Here is a 17,468-nt window from a genome sequence, read left to right on the forward strand (position 1 = left end):
TATTGACTTTTTGTCTGGATGATCTATCCATTGATGTAAGTGGGGTATTAAGATCCCCTACTACTATTGTGTTGTTAATGTCTCCTTTTAGGCTTGTTAATAGTTGCTTTATGTACATTGGTGCTCCTATGTTGGGTGCATATATATTTATAAGTGATATGTCTTCTTGGTGAAGTGTCCCTTTTATCATTATATATTTTCCTTCTTTGTCTCTCTTAACCTGTTTTATCTTGAAGTCTACTTTGTCTGATATGAGTATGGCAACACCTGCTTTCTTTTGTTTGCCATTAGCTTGGAGTATTGTCTTCCATCCTTTCACTCTGAGCCTGTGCTTGTCTTTAGAGCTCAGATGTGTTTCCTTGAGGCAGCATATTGTTGGGTCTTGCTTTTTAATCCATCCTGCCACTCTGTATCTTTTGATTGGAGAGTTCAATCCATTTACATTTAGGGTAATTATTGATATATGAAGGCTTAATGTTGCTGTTTTGTCTCTTATTTTCTGCTTCTTTTGCATTTCCTTTCTTTCTTGTCCCATTTGTTTTGGACTGCCAGTTCAGTTTGGTTGTTCTGTCTTATGACTCTTCTAGTTTTCTCTTTGTTTATCATATGTGATTTTGTTTTGATTATTTGTTTAGTGGTTACCTTGATGTTTGTATAAAAAATCTTGTGTATGAGATAGTCCATTATCTGATGGCCTCCTATTTTCTTATACTAAGTCAGTTCAATCACTTTCCTCTTCCCCTTCTTTTTTTTTTTTTTTTTTATAATTTTTATTTTTTCATTTTTTTTCCCCAAAGCCCCAGTAGATAGTTGTATGTCATAGTTGCACATCCTTCTAGTTGCTGTATGTGGGACGCGGCCTCAGCATGGCTGGAGAAGCGGTGCGTCGGTGCCCACCCGGGATCCGAACCCGGGCCGCCAGCAGCGGAGCGCACGCACTAAACCGCTAAGCCACAGGGCCGGCCCTCCTCTTCCCCTTCTAAGTCGTTCTTGTTATACCTTATTCTGTCTTGTGTTGTGGGTCTGTGTTTGCAGTGATGAGGTTAAATTTATTTTTGGTGAATTCCTTCCTTTGATCTTTGATTTTGGTATTTAAGTGGTTGCTAGCCTATTCCGGTAAAGATCTACTATTTTTCTGAGTTTGTCTACCTATTTTTCTCCTTGCTCCAAGCTTTGTATTCCCTTTCTCTTCTTTTTTTCAGGCCTGAGGGCCTTCTTGAGTATTTCTTGTAGTGGGGGTCTCGTGGCTATGAACTCCCTTAGCTTTTGTTTATCTGGGAAAGTTACTATTTCTCCATCATATTTGAAGGATATTTTTGCTGGATAGAGTATTCTTGGCTGAAAGTTTTTGTCTTTCAGTATTTTGGATATATCATTCCAGTCTCTCCTAGCCTGTAAAGTTTCTCTTGAGAAATCCGCTGAGAGGTTGATGGGAGTTCCTTTGTATGTTATTTTTTGTTTTTGTCTAGCTGCCCTTAATATTGTTTCTTTGTCATTGACTTTGGCCAGCCCTACCACTAGGTTTCGTAGAGTGGGCCTTTGCCTGTTGATGTATTTAGGTGATCTGTTGGCTTTGCTTACTGGTATTTCCTGCTCCTTCCCCAGATTTGGGAAATTCTCAGCTATTATTTCCTTGAATAGGCTCTCTGTTCCTCTTTCCCTCTCTTTTCCCTCAGGAATACCTATAATTCTTATGTTACATTTCCTAATAGAGTCAGATATTTCTCGGAGACTTTCTTCATTTCTTTTTAGTCTTAGTTCTCTCTCCTCTTTCATCTGGAGCATATCTGTATTCCTGTCCTCTATAATGCTAATTCTTTCCTCCATATTGTCAGCTCTGTTCTTTAAAGATTCCAGATTCTCCTTTATCTCCTCCATTGTGTTCTTCATCTCCATCAGTACTCATTGGTTTTTCTTTATGATTTCAATCTCTTTTGTGAAGAAACTCCTAATCTCATTGAATTGTTTGTCTGTGTTGTCTTGTATTTCGTTGAGTGTTTTTATGATAGCTATTTTGAAATCTCTGTTGTTTGGGTTATGGATTTCTGTGTCTTCAGGGTTGGTTTCTGGGTGCTTGTCATTTTCCTTCTGGTCTGGTGATTTCATGTATCTTTGCGTTGTGGTTCCTGTATTGGCTTTGTTGTTCCTCATCCTGGAAATATCTGGTTGCAGTTTCCACCTGCCATCACTGTGTGGGAGTAAAGGGCTGTGTAATCTGAGCCCCCTGCGCTCTGCTGCGGCTGTTCGCTTTGATCTGCCGGTTTCTTGGTCTGGTCTGGTTGGCTGAGCTGCAGGGTCTGGTTTGCGGGCGGCGGGGGGGGGCTCTCTCTTTTGCCTGCTGGGTCCCTGGCGTGGGGGACTTCTCATTCGCCCTTCGTTATCCACTCTCTGGGGTGCTCAGATGTTGATGGTACCCCGTAGCAGTTCTGAGTCCTCTGTGTGGGAGTTTCCCACTGGCTGAGAAAGCATGAAGAGCTATGGTTTCCCCGCAGAGGGCTGCTCCTCCCCGCTTTCTGGGAGCTGCATGGACCGGGATCACTGATCTGATGGGGAGGGAGAGGAGTTCTCCTTACCTCTCCCCACTTCCTCTGGGGCCCAGCATGTTCCACCCTCAGATGTGCGGCAGTGTGGAGCTTTCCGATCTTGCTTTTCACTGTCTAGGATTCCGTTGTTGGTCTGTGGCTGTTCCTTTTGTTGTATCTTATTGAGGGAAGAGTTTACGGGAAAGCTCACTGCGCCATGACGCTGACGTCACTCTCCTGTGATATGTTTTGAAGTTAATGCTAGGAGGATTTACCAATAGATTTGATGTGAAGCATGACAGAGAGATAGAGAGAAGAGTTAAGCGTAACTCCAAGATTTTCTACCTGAGCATTTGGAAATCGGGAGTTGTGTTTTAGTGAGGTGTGGAAAACTCTGAGAGGAGCAGGTTTGGTGGGAAGATCGGGAAATTAATTTTGGACATTATGTTTCAGATGACTATTATTCATGCAAATAACAATGTTGAGTAGGCACTTGGATATGAATCTGAAATTTAATGGAGGAGGTCAAGGCTGGAGATATTAAGCTTGAGAATCATCGGAATATAAATGGCATTTTGCAGCCATAAGACTGGATGAGATCACTAAGAAAATCATTGCAGGTAGAGAAAATAAGTTTGAGAACTGTGCCCTGGGAATGTCTCCCATCTTAAAATAAAATGAAAAATCCACATTCCCCTACAGCAACCACTCCACTTCTCTGTTCTCCTTGCATCAAAACTCCTGAAAGTTAATCAGTTTTTAGTGCTTCCACTTCCTCTCTTCCCATTCTCTTATGAACCCTCTCCAGTCAGGCTTTCATTCTCAGCCCTTCCATGAAACCACACTTATTAAGATCAGCAAGGACTTCCATGATCATGTTCTGGTAATAAGGTCTTAGTCTTTATTTTTCTCAACTTTTCTATAGTGTTTGATACAGTTGTCATTTCTTCCATCTTGAAACACTCACATGGCCTCTGGGATATCACATTCTTGGTTCTCCTACTTCTACTGTCTGCTCTATTCTCATTCTCACTTGTGGCTTCCTCTTTATGATCTCCTTATCTTCCTGATCTCTAAACATTAGAATGCCTGAGGGCTCAGTTCTAGGACCTCTTCTCTCTATATATTCCATCCTAGGTGATCTCACTTAATCTCATATTTTTATTTATTTATTTATTTGTGAGGAAAATTAGCCCTCAGCTAACATCTGATGCCAATCCTCCTCTTTTTGCTGAGGAAGATTTGCCCAGGGCTAACATCCGTGCCTGTCTTTCTCTACTTTATATGGGACACTGCCACAGCATGGCTTGACAAGTGGTGCATTGGTCCGTGCCTGGGACCCAAACCTGTGAACCCCGGGCTGCCGAAGCGGAGCGCGCGAACTTAACCACTACGCCACCAGGGAGGCCCCTAATCTCATATTTTTAAATACCCTACATATGCTGATGACGCTGAAATTCATATCCCCAGCCTTAACCTCTTCTCAACTCCAGATTCAAATATCTGTTACTTGACATTTTTATATGAATATCTAATTAACTAACATCTCAAATTTGATATACAAAACTGAATTTTTTATATTACCTTTTATATCTATTCATCAGTCTTCCCCTTCTTAATAAATCACAACTCTGTTCTTCTGTTTGCCTAGGCCAAAACCTTGGAGTCACATTTGATTTCTCAAGAAAAAGATCTTTCACATCCCATATTCAGTCTAATTCTTGTCAGCTCTACGCTGAAAATACATTCAGAATGTGACCATTTTTCGTGACTACCAAAGCTACAGTCCTAGTCAATTACAGTAGTCATGATAGTTCCTTACTGATTTCCCAGCTTTTACTCTTGTCCTTCTACAGTCTATCTTCCACAGGCAACCAAAATGATCTTTTAAAAATGTCACTAAATGCAATGTTGTGTCCTGGATTGTGTCCTGGGAGAGGAAAAGGACATTAGTGGAAAACTGGTGAAATCTGAATCAAGCCTGCAATTAAGTTAATAGTAATGTACCAGTGTGTCTTGACAAGTGTAATATAGTTATGTAAGAGGCTACTTAACCCAGTTTCCTTTAATATTATATGGAAACTCTGTACTATTTTTACAACTTTTCTGTACATCTAAAATTACTCCAAAATAAGAAGTTTATTTAAAAAAATGAAAATAAACACAGAAAGCAAATGTAAAATAAGAGAAAATCAAAGCCAAAAGATGCTTCTTTGAAAAGATTAATAAAATTTATAAACCCTTAAAAAATATTAAATTATGTCAGTCTTTTATTCAAATTCTGTTTATTATCTCAGTAAAATTCAGATCCCTAATTGTGGCTTCGAGGCCCTATATATTCTGACCCACTACCTCTCTGATCTGGCTTCCTGCCCTTTTCTTCCTTGGTTCTAGTTGATCTGCAGGTATGCTCCCCAACTGGGACCCTTCTGCTTGTTGTTCCCTCTACTTTTAATGCTCTAACCCAGATACTTGCGTGGTTTACCCTTTTAGTTCATTAACGTTTGTGCTCAAATGTCTTTTCAGAGAGCTCTTCACTGACCATCTTATCTAGAATAGTGACTCTATCATTGTTGTTAGTGCCTTCAAGTCGATTCCGACGCCTAGCGACACTTTGTACAGCAGAGCGGAACCCTGCCTGGTCTTTTTGTGCCATCCTCTCATCTTCTGACGCTATATCAGACATATACTCTGCTGCTGTTCGTAGGGTTTTCGTGGTCAATTTTTTCAGAATTGGATGGCCAGGTTCTTCTTGGTCTGAGTCTGGAAGCTCCACCAAAACCTGTCCACCATGGGTGACCCTGCTGGTATTTGAAATACTGGTGACATAGCTTTCAGCATCACAGCAACATGCAGCCTCCACAGTATGACAGCCGATGGACAGGTAGCATGTTTTCTTGACTAGGAAGCAAACCTGGGCTGTGGCAGTGAGAGCACCGAATCTTAACCACTAGACCACCAGGGCTGGCTCTATCATATTTACTCCTCATATTTTTTTATAGCTTTATTGAGATATAATTTATATACCATAAAATTTACCTATTAGATGTGTACAGTTAAGTGATTCTTTTAGTGAATGCATAGACTTGTATAATTATCACCACAATCCAGTTTTAGAACATTTTCATCACTCCCAAAAGTTTCTATGTGCTACTTTGCAATCATTCCGCTTTCCCAGCCCCAGCCCCAAACAACTACTGATCTCGTTCCTGTCTTGATAGATTTGCTTTTAATGGAGATTTCATGTAAATGGAATCATACCCTATGTAATCTTTTATATCTGATTTCTTTCAAATACCATACTGTTCTTAAGCTCTGTCCCTGTTGTAGTATATAAATTATAGTATGTATCCATACTTTGTTTCTTTTTTTATTGCTGAATACTTCCATTGTATGGATATACTACATTTTGTTTATCCAGTCACCAAATAATGGACATTTGACTGTTTATATTTTTTGGTTATTATGAATAATGCAGTATAAACATTCATGTATAAGTCTTTGTGTGGATGTATGTTTTAATTTCTCTTAGGTAGGTTTTAGGGGAGGTCGGGAAGTTGTAGAAGTTTTGATTCCTCTTGGCCTTCGTTTTCTAGAGATAAGATGTTAATTTATTTTACTAAAATGAAGTTAGGGTGGCAGTAGGGGTTTTGTGGCAAGTTTTAGTGGTTTGGTTTCATATTCTGAGGGGAATGGGCAAGAGAGCTGATCAAGAGCAGGTAAATGGAATGTTAAGTGGCATGCAGGTTCCTGCTGAAATTGGGGACTGTTGAATCTATACAGTTGTGAAATTTTCTTTAGAAGTACTCAGCTGCCTGGTAGAAGAAGCAGAGAAGTCTCTGAGCTCAAAGAACAGATTTGGTCAGAATAAGAGTGTGAGGGCTGGAAACAAAGGAGATTGTGATGAGTATGATATTGTAGTTAAGATTCTGGTAGGGTACAGTTTTGGGGTTGAAGATGCTGTGAATTTTCCTCATGGACATTTATGTAACTGAGAGGCTTATTAGCTAGAGGGTAGAAAGTCAGATAAATATCCAGAGCAAAAATATGGCATGCAGTGGGGGAAATGCCTACATGTCAGTGGCAAGGCAGATTAGTTAGTCACGGGCCAAGTCAGGAGACAGGAACTATAACAGTTATTTGGACAGAGAAATTTAGTGAATTAGTAAAACGTAATTAATAAAATGTAGTTAATTACTGCAAAGGGTAAAAGAGGACTCTAACGCAGGAGTTGGCATATTATGGCTCACATGCCAAATCTGGCCTGTTGCCTGTTTTTGTAAATGATGTGTTATTGGAACATAGCCGTGCTAATTTGTTTTTATATTATCCATGTCTGTTTTCATGCCCTAATAGCAGAGTTGAATTGTGACAGAGACTGTGTGGCCCACAAAGCCTAAAACATTTACTATCTAGCCTTTAAAAAAGAGTTTGCCAACCTGCTCTAAGGGGTCTAGAAGTAACAGGTGCAGAAAAGCAGCTGTCAACTTTAGGTTGAAGAACAATGGATAGTGAAGGAACTCTAAGGATTTGGGGTGGAGCCTCTCCCCCACCCCTAGCTGCAATTCAGCCTCTTTGACGAGGGTCTGGCTATCACAGAACACACAGGTTGCCTATGGCAAAGAAGCATGCCAGAGCTGTCAGATTGGGAGAGCATGACCTGAAGGTACAGCTGGAGCTGGTCTTTGAGGACCACTGGGCTCCCACACGGAATTACAAAATGGAGGACTGGAACTTGGGTGAGAAGTGTCTGCATACTGCTATTGCCTTTGAATGTCCCTGCGGTGCCCTCTATTGACAAAACCTGACATTGTGCCAGCCGGCAAAGGAGAAATGTTTATAGTGTCTAGCTCCAGTATCACAAAGGAGAGCAAAGTAGGGTGGATTTGGAACTGATACACAATAAATTGATAACTGCACATAAAAAATGATGGAGAACAGTATAGGAGAATAGCATGAGCTTCAAAACTGGAACGGTTTTTGCATAAAGGTAAAGAAGTAAAAGTAAGCAGAAATATAAGTCAAGCAAAAATGGGAAGTAGAAAACAGACCTTCAGGCCCTGAAAACTGCAGGGTAATTGGGCGTTTGAGAAAATGAGGTGCTTTCCTTTAAGCATGAAGGTGAAGGTAACTTTCGGTTTATGGTAGCCAAGCCTCAGGAGTGGAAAAATTTAAATTTTTAAGGGGTTGTACAGTACTGAGTTTCAGCCCACTCTTAACAGTACTTGGCATATAAGTTTGGCATGAATGTTTGATGAATTAATTCATTATGTAGGAATGTTTCTTAATGAGATATGTACTTTAAAACGATGATGAGGGGGGCCAGCCCAGTGGCATAGTGGTTAAGTGCACACGCTTCGCTTCGGAGGCCCGGGCTTCGCAGGGTTGGATCCCAGGTGTGCACCAATGCATAGCTTGTCAAGCCATGCTGTGGTGGCGTCCCATATAAAGTAGAGGAAGATGGGCACGGATGTTATCCCAGGGCCGATCTTCCTCGGCAAAAAGAGGAGGATTGGCATCGGATGTTAGCTCAGGGCTGATCTTCCTCACGGAAAAAAAAAATGATGATGAGGGAGTGGAGGATTTTTAAATGATTCTCTTCAGGTAAATGATTTTATGATATGTTTGTACATGTATACTTTTGAATCATGGTGAAATCAAACTGTGGTTGAATAGCACAGAGGGACTGTCCTCAAGGAAGTTTTTTCATCAGACAAAAATGGTTGTATACATGCAAATGATGCTTAAAAGTTGACTCCCTCCTGGTAACTGTTGCCCAGTGTTATTAATATATGGCCAACCTCTGAAGAATTTGTTTTTTTTTTAATAATTTTATTTATTTATTTTTTTCCCCCAAAGCCCCAGTAGATAGTTGCACATCATAGCTGTACATCCTTCTGGTCGCTGTACGCGGCCCCGGCATGGCTGGAAAAGCGGTGCGTCGGTGCGAGCCCGGGATCCGAACCCGGGCCGCCAGCAGCGGAGTGCGCACACTTAACTGCCAAGCCACGGGGCTGGCCCGAAGAATTTGTTTTTTGATGCCATATTTTTACAAGACAGCGAGAGAAGGGTTTTTAAGGTGGAAATTATTCCCAAATGAGAAAAAGATAACTCCAATTTTTTTAGTGATTTAGTAATTTGTTGGTAATTTATTGCTTTGACTTCTGATTCTGATATGAAATTAATGGCATTTGCTTATGAATAATTGTGTCAGGCAAGGTGCAAATTAACCGGGCCTGCTTTTTCCTACTTTAAACTATATAATTAAAAAGCTATCTTATTTCTTTTCTTTTTCATCACAAAACAGTAAAGGATATCTGTTCTTAGGCACAACTAAAATGTCTAGTTTCTGACTTAATCTCTGAAATTGATTCTTTAAATTCCACATGCTTATGTTTATTTTACTTTTTCTTTTTAAAGAACCAGCACCGAGCCATAGATCAAGTAATTAAAGCTGTAAGAAAAATCTGTAGTGCTTTAGATGGTGTAGAAACTCTTGCCATTACAGAATCAATAAAGAGGCTAAAGAGAGCAGTTAATCTTCCAAGGAGTAAAAGTGCTAATGTGAGTATTTTTTAGTAATTAGCATTTTATTACATGAAAATATGTACTTGAGTATCTATCACTTAAACTGGAGATTTTTGCTTCTGCTAGACAGAATGTTATCATTTTAACTTTGACTTTAACTTTTGAGTGTTGATTTGGTCACTTACTTGGTAAGGTGGGGAATTCCTAAAAGGAGATGGGTGGGCTGCCCTAGAAGAGCTTTGTAAGAGTAGACATTGAATAGGTGGATGCCAGACTGAATCTTTTGTGTGTAGAAGAAAAACTCTGGCATAAATGAGTTGGTTGGGAGTTTTAAGGTAGATACTGAGCTTGAAGGACCTGGATGGTAATAGCTACCATTTCTCCCTCTGAATGGAAATCTCCATGATTGCCAATGGGGGAAGTTCTACTCTGGTATATACTTCCTTCCTGTTGAAAAGACCCAGAAGCCTCAGTAATAGTGACTTACTGACTCAGTAGCAACCAGGTTGGAAACCCTCTCTTGATGTCATTCTGTTGCTTTTAGTAAAAGCTCTCCCCATGATATTTCCATGGGGATTTAATTAACTCTGTTCATAGGGATGTTCGTAGCTCTGATTGGAAGGACGAGAGACGGTTGATCACAAGACTTGATAAATTTAAAGGAAGGAAAAGTTATATTGATGGTATGCCCCTCAACAGATATCTAAGGGATAGCTCAATCCATTCGTTCCCAACACAGACAGCCTAGCTGTATAGTATACAGAAATTTGGGTCTCTTTTTTTTTTTCTTTCTTTCTTATTATGTGCTTGTTTTTAGAACTTAAAAAATATATATAAAATCACTTGGAGGTGATCGACTACCCTGGTCCTAATGTTGTCTGAGGCTTCTATTCATTATATTCATTTGCAGGAAAAAGGAGCTCAGTTTCAATAATTATAAGAACTTTTTTGAGACACTAAATGGTATTAAATAGAGTTCTAGTTTCTTTAAGGATATTCTTATCATGCTAATAATAGAGCAACTAATGGAAAATAAAGTATTGTATTAGTGTATTTATCACTTTTGAGTTTCAAATCTTAATTACTAAATTGGTTTAATGAGGCAGATTTTGTTGAGTTTCTATATTTTGCAGTGGTTTTCAGTTACTCTATGATTTTCTTTTTTTTTTTTTTTTTTTTTTTAAAGATTTTATTTATTTTATTTTTTCCCCCCAAAGCCCCAGTGGATAGTTGTGTGTCGTAGCTGCACATCCTTCTAGTTGCTGTATGTGGGACTCGGCCTCAGGATGAACGGAGAAGTGGTGCCTTGATGCGCACCCGGGATCCGAACCCGGGCCGCCAGCATCGCAGTGCGCGCACTTAACCACCAAGCCACAGGGCCGGCCCACTATGATTTTCTTGATACTAAAAATCATCTGTGTATTTGGTTTGGGGTTTTCACTTTCTTTTTGCATTCTTTTTTATGGTTTAATTAATTCTGCAGACACTTTTGGGACATTTCCCCTGCAAAGGGTGTCTTTGTTATAGCATTTAATTAAATGTATTGAAATTAAAGGTAAACATTTTATATTACGTCGTGGGCAATTTTCTAACTAATTTGTATGTGTTTGTGCAGGTGACTTCACTGTCTGGAGGAAGAGACACTAGCCAGAGTTCAACTAGTGGTATGTCTTTAAGTTCTTTAAATTTTAGCAATAATTGTTGCTTTTTCAGAGAATTATATTAACAATTTCTTTAATTCTAGGCTCACTGAATTCTGAAAATCCTGTTCAAGTAAGCATGGACCAATTAACTGCAGCAATTTATGATCTTCTCAGACTCCATACAAGTTCTGGTAGGAGTCCTACAGACTGTGCCCAAAGTAACAGGAACATCAAGGAAGCGTGGACTACAACAGAACAGCTCCAGTTTACAATTTTTGCTGCACATGGAATTTCAAGTAACTGGGTATCAAAGTAAGTAACTGTTTAAAAGAAAATATTTACAGTTTTACCTAGAAGCTATTCTAATCTTGTAAAATGTCACCATCTACTGTTATCTTGGTATTTAAATGGATGATAGAAAAATCACCACATACCTTTGTGGTTTTCATAAAAATTAAAGAAATGTTTGAAGCTGTTCCAGTAAAAAATATCACTCCCCTACATGCAAAAAAGGCAGGAAGATATGTTTAAACTTAGAAGGACAAATGCTAATTTAATAAATTAGTCAATTTGTGACTGCTATTTTCTCTGCCTTTTCTTTAGAACCAGGGTAATTTGAAACCGAGTGTAATGGGACTAGAATTTAGCACATTTTTTTTCTTCTTTAGTAGTTTACAATTTACTGATTGCTAGGCTTTGAAGTCTACAAGAGCATATTTCTTGTATTGAATTTTTAATATGGGTTTTTCCTTTTTGATTTTTTTGTCAGTTCCATAAAGTTTGCCAACTTCAACTTATTTGGAAATGATTAATATAAACTGAAAAGTCTGAATTGAATTTTTTTTTCTTTTTTTTTGTTTTTCTTTTTTTTGTGAGGAAGATCAGCCCTGAGCTAACATGTGCCAATCCTCCTCTTTTTGCTGAGGAAGACTGGCCCTGGGCTAACATCCGTGCCCATCTTCCTCCACTTTATATGGGACGCCGCCACAGCATGGCTTGACACGTGGTGCGTCGGTGCGCGCCTGGGATCCAAACTGGCAAACCCCAGGCTGCCGCAGTGGAGTGCGCGCACTTAACCACTTGCGCCACAGGGCTGGCCCCTGAATTGAATATTTTTAATGAAATCGTTTCATAATAGCTTAATGCTGCAAAATAAGGTAAAGCCTAGTGAAGAGATACCAAACATAAATTCTGCTTAAATTGAGCTTTAGATTAAAGAAATAAATAAATATAAAAAATAATATAATGCCTTGAGAGAGGTATATTAATTCATTCAATAAATATTTACTGAGTACCATTTGTGGGCAGTGTTCTTAGTACTAGGGATTCAGCAGTAAACAAGGCATAAAAAAAATCTCTGCCCTCCTGGAACTTGCATTTTAATGGATACTACTGCTGTCTGAAAGTATTTCATTCTTTTAAATACATAAAGGGATAATACCCTCCAGATACTCCATACACACACAAATAAATTTAGGGACACTAATGAGGAGAACAAATACTCAGTAGAAGACAATACAGAAAACTGCAGTGATAACTAAGATGGGAATGAAATTAATAAAATGCTGAAGTAAAGTGGGACAGATGGAATGAACCTAAGAAAAGGAATCAAATAGTTAGCTAGGGGTATTTTGTGAACCAATGAGGTTAGATTCGAAAATATTTAGAATGATTAAAGATTGTATATGTGAACAAAGTGGTTGATGTGTAAGCCAAGCAGTAAGTTAGAATACTAGTAGAATACAATTTTATTGAACCAAAGACTCCTGCCCTACAAGATTGACTGACTGTATCTAACCAGCTTTGTATTTGTGGCAATTAGGGGCTAAATCATTGCTGTCTAATGAGGTAATACAACAGCATCTGTCCCCATGGATGGAAGCCACCTAATAGATAAGGAAGACTTAACTCAGTGCAAGTCAGGCCCATACACCATTAATACGCTTGATGAACTCTATTTCTTTGGCTTAGCAAAGGAAAATGGCACCTAGGGAAGATAATGTTTGTACTTTTTCTTCCTAAAATTTACCTAGAAATGAATACTTATTCAGTGTCATTCAACAAAATCTAAAACTAGAGCACGAAATTGAGATAAATTCTCCAGCTGGTATCATTATGGCCCCCTTAGACTGGCACCTGGGGATATATGTTCCCTTCTGTACTCCCTTTGCTAGACCTATTTTCTGTTTTTATAGAATTTGCAGCAGTTAAATTTCAGATGTTTTTCCAAAAATTCAAATGAATGGTGACCAAATTATTTCAGATAATTCAGTCACTTTTAGGAAAGAGTGGCTAATGATATATATTTGTATTAGTTAATTAATTTGTATTATCAAATAAAAATCAAATTAAACTATTTCTTTTCTCAGTTATGAAAAATACTACTTGATATGTTCCCTGTCTTACAATGGAAAGGATCTTTTTAAACCTATTCAATCAAAGAAGGTTGGCACTTATAAGAATTTCTTCTATCTTATTAAATGGGATGAACTGTAAGTGAAATTTCTGGCTTTTTATTCTTTCAGTATGCCCTGTGTTTTACTTTTTTCCATGTGTGCATGCTAGCTTTAATTTTTATTACATTTTCCATTAAAATTCATTAAATACTTACTGACATCTTAAGGTCTCTTCTTGGTATGATTCTATAGAGCAGACTGAAATTCTCATTTAAAAATCTGAAATACTCTTTCAAATCTACGTATTGTTAAATTGCAGAAACATGCCATTAATTCATCCTAGACTTTGTCGAGTTAAAAATATAAATTTACATATGATTCTAGAAAGATGATGTTTCATAACACTGCTTAGTTTAGTATTTATTCTATAACACTGTATATATGAAGCCTAGTTTTTGATTAACAGATTTTAAAAATTATCTTAAATCCATGTATAAGATGGTATTTTGCACTGTTAATATTTTTAAAATATTGTTTTTAAACTAAGGAAATACTTTCATTATTTAGGCAGATAGGCAATTGCAGAGCTTTTTACTTTTTTGTTTGTTTGTTTTTGCTGAGAAAGACTTGCCCTGGGTTAACATCCGTGCCCATCTTCCTCCACTTTATATGGGATGCCGCCACAGCGTGGCTTGCCAAGCAATGTGTTGGTGCGTGCCTGGGATCCGAACCGGCAAACCCCGGGCTGCCGCAGTGGAGCACACGCATCCAACTGCTTGTGCCACCAGGGCGGCCCTTGGAGCTTTTTACTTTTTATTCTGCATTTATTAAATGGTTTTCTATGTTTTATTTTTTAAATTACAGAAATAAGGGGCTGGGCCCAGTGTTGTAGTGATTAAGTTTGCACGCTCTGCTTTGGCGGCCTGGGGTTCACAGGTTTGCATCCCGGGTACAGACCTACGCACCGCTTATCAAGCCATGCTGTGGTGCCATCCCATATAAAGTAGAGGAAGATGGGCCCGGATGTTGGCCCAGGGCCAATCTTCCTCAGCAAAAAGTAGGATTGGCAACAGATGTTCGCTCATGACTAATCTTCCTCTAAATAAATAAATAAATAAATAAATAAATAAATAAATAAATAAATAAATAAAAATAACACGTCTGTAAAAGCAATCAAATAATACAAAAATGCGTATAGGATAAAAAGTGTTACTTTATTTTCAACATTTACTATCTCATGGCTCCTCAGAGTTACCACTGTTGACTTTATGTGTCTTTTCAGACTTAAAAAAAAAAAAAGCATTGTTAAACATATATGTCTGTGTGTGTATATAATGTGCACACATACGTCCCAAATCAGAAATACTCATAGACATCCGTCTAGTTTTTCCTAAAGGAAATAAAAATGACCTCTATTATTTTGCGTAGAAATTGACATTTTGCAAGTCTTGAGTAAAGGCACTAACCAAATTTTGAAGAAAGAAATGTTGTATATTTGAAATTTTAATGAAATTTGTTTAAGATTTTTACAGTACGTGTTAGCCAAGCTTGCTACTTAAGTAAAGGTTACTCAGAATTAAAGATTATTTGATAAATCAAATAAAGTACCTAAAATTGTGGTCTCATTAAAGGGTTACACTTCCTATTTGATCTAATTTGTTTTTTCTATTAATACTTTTTCCCCTATAGAATCATTTTTCCCATCCAGATATCACAATTGCCATTAGAATCTCTTCTTCACCTTACTCTTTTTGGAATTTTAAATCAGAGCAGTGGAAGTTCCCCTGATTCTAATAAGCAGAGAAAGGGGCCAGAAGCTTTGGGCAAAGTTTCTTTACCTCTTTTTGACTTTAAACGGTAAGTGTTACTGAGTTGTGATGGTGAGTTACTATGGACACATCTGCAGCATCAGAATTGGCTAGAGGACAGGGTGGGGAACAATGACATGCATGAGATAATGAACTGCCTCAATTTTTCCAGTGTGATGAAAGGAGGTCATTTCAGAGACACAGATCAGAGGAAACCAAAGTTATTCTGCTATAGTTTGAACCTATCTATATGGATATTCACAGAACTGTTTGCCACTCACTTTTCCAGGAGAAAAGCAGCAGCCAGTTCACTCTTTAAGTGTCATTTATACATAGCACTATATTATTGACATAATACTCATGGTCTTACAAGTTTCCTTGATAGTAATAAAATAACTCCATTTTCCCCCTTCTCATTCCTTTCCCGTCCTCCTCCAGTTTCAGAGAGTCTACAGTTGCACATTATTTCCTTCTCTTTACCTGACTCTACCTAGCTGATCTACTCTTAACTCTATGGGCCCTTCGCCTTTAATCTCCAAAGGTCCCACATATGTACAAAAACTTATTGATCCTTAGGGGTAAAGGAATTTTTTTTTTAGCTTTGTGTCGACTAATAGCCATTGGGATAGTGTGACCTATCTGGCCTTTCAAATGACTATTTTAATTATGTTTTAAGTAATAATATGTTCCATGAGACCATCAGGAGTCTTTCTAAATGAAAAAAAAATCAATTGAATAAGTTTGGGGTGTTTCATACAGTACATGATAACATTTTGGAGAGTGATAATGCACATTAGCATATTCAAATATCTCTAAAGTTCTGCAGTCAGGAGACCTATTGTGTTTAATAACAATATTACTGTAATAAACACATAGCATTTACTCTGTGCTAGGTGTTAGTCTGAGTGCTGTATACATATCCTTACATTCCTCACAACAACCTTGTGAAGGTAGATGGTGGTGTTATCCCTTTTTACAGAGCGGGAAATCAAAGTACTTAAGTGACTTGCCCGAGGGCACTTAGCTGTCAGTGGTGGAATTGGGATTTGAATCTAGGCAGTCCTGCCCCAGGATCTGTGTTCTTAACTATTATCCTATATTGCCATTCTCAACTTATTTGATACCATGGTACAGTTTTTTTGTTCTAGAATATATCTTTTGAAACATTGTGTTCCACGGGATGGTTTGTGAAATGATTTAATAACTGATCTCTTTAACCTACAATAAAACAATCAAAAATTAAGAATGAAAAAATTCTGCTGATCTAGTTCTATTTCCTTTTTTATTTTAAATGGCAAACACAGTTTGATTTTCCATTAGTTTATTAAAATCATGTGATATTTGAAACACTGACTTCAGAAATTTTGTTCTTGAAATATTCTTTTTCCCTATACTTAAATATAACATTTATTCGGATTTTTTTTTCTTTTAGTCACTTGCCCCATATTTGAGGAGGCGGTATAAGATTTTTTTGTTCTCTACCTTTTGGTGGGCTCAAATTCGACACATGATATAATTTTGAACTGCCAAAGGCTAGAGAAAAGCAATTGAAGAGATGACTATTAATGATGTGTATTTAGAACTTTTTGCTCAATATAATCCATTAACTATGCTAAAACAGAATATTGGCCACATGAAGGAGGGGGATTGTGTTTTCAATTGTCTTTGATAAATTAGTGTCAGGGAATAGTTATGTGAGAAAATCAAATATAATTGCATCATTATCATTAATGTTTTCTAAATAAGTCAGTTTTGAAAACCTTCCTGCTCTTGAAAGCACCGGGAGTCTTTGCTTCATTAGAGAAGTACCATCGCTTTTTGCCACTTTTGTTGTCTAGTAATAGATGTTCATTTTATAATTTTATTTATTTATTTATTTTTTTCCCCCAAAGCCCCAGTAGATAGTTGTATGTCATAGTTGCACATTCTTCTAGTTGCTGTATGTGGGACGCGGCCTCAGCATGGCCGGAGAAGCGGTACATTGGTGTGCGACCGGGATCCGAATCTGGGCCACCAGCAGTGGAGTGCGTGCACTTAACCACTAAGCCACGGTGCCGGCCCAATAGATGTTCATTTTAGATGAATGACATAACATTCTTTGAAAATTCAAGAGAGTAAGGTGAAGGGCAGCTTCTGTTTGACAAATAGTTTGCATCCAACCCTCTGCTGTTAAAACTCTGAGCAGATGGTTTAAGCTTAAGACTTTGCCAAGTAGTGTAGTCGATCTAGGTAATGTTAGGATTTAACATTCAAGAAATACTCAGAAATTAAAAGGGAAGATGATTTTACATTAATACGTATAGAGAAACAAAGTGTTAATGATTTAGTTCAGTTAAAGTACTGTAGTACTATTGTGATCAGAAATCCTGGTCTTGAAATTGTGTTTAAAATAATGTGTGTTTGAAGTACAACCTGCATACAACCTGATGAAGTCACTGTCATGGAAGCCAAATGATTTAGAGGTACTTCAGTTAATAACAAATGAGTTATTAACTCATTTTTAAATAATTAGAGTCCAGCATTTAACCTGCCTTTCTTTAACAGTTGTATCTCAGGATTACCAAGTAATTG

The 17,468-nt window shown here is 37.9% G+C and overlaps 1 protein-coding gene across 3 annotated transcripts in view; it reads left to right on the forward strand.

Annotated features, from left to right (window-relative positions):
- The window catches only part of PIK3C2A (phosphatidylinositol-4-phosphate 3-kinase catalytic subunit type 2 alpha), a 106,105-nt gene that overhangs the window by 56,476 nt on the left and 32,161 nt on the right, over positions 1-17,468 (forward strand). For all 3 annotated transcript variants that reach the window (XM_004418476.3, XM_087433150.1, XM_087433151.1), the window contains exons 9-13: positions 8,943-9,086; positions 10,666-10,714; positions 10,795-11,005; positions 13,063-13,185; positions 14,779-14,946. In XM_004418476.3, the coding sequence (XP_004418533.1) occupies positions 8,943-9,086; positions 10,666-10,714; positions 10,795-11,005; positions 13,063-13,185; positions 14,779-14,946 (695 nt within the window). The remainder of the gene's footprint in view (positions 1-8,942; positions 9,087-10,665; positions 10,715-10,794; positions 11,006-13,062; positions 13,186-14,778; positions 14,947-17,468) is intronic.

The sequence above is a fragment of the Ceratotherium simum genome, chromosome 7 (genome assembly GCF_057802395.1).
Source record: "Ceratotherium simum simum isolate JZ-2026a chromosome 7, ASM5780239v1, whole genome shotgun sequence".
Classification (NCBI taxonomy): domain Eukaryota; kingdom Metazoa; phylum Chordata; class Mammalia; order Perissodactyla; family Rhinocerotidae; genus Ceratotherium; species Ceratotherium simum.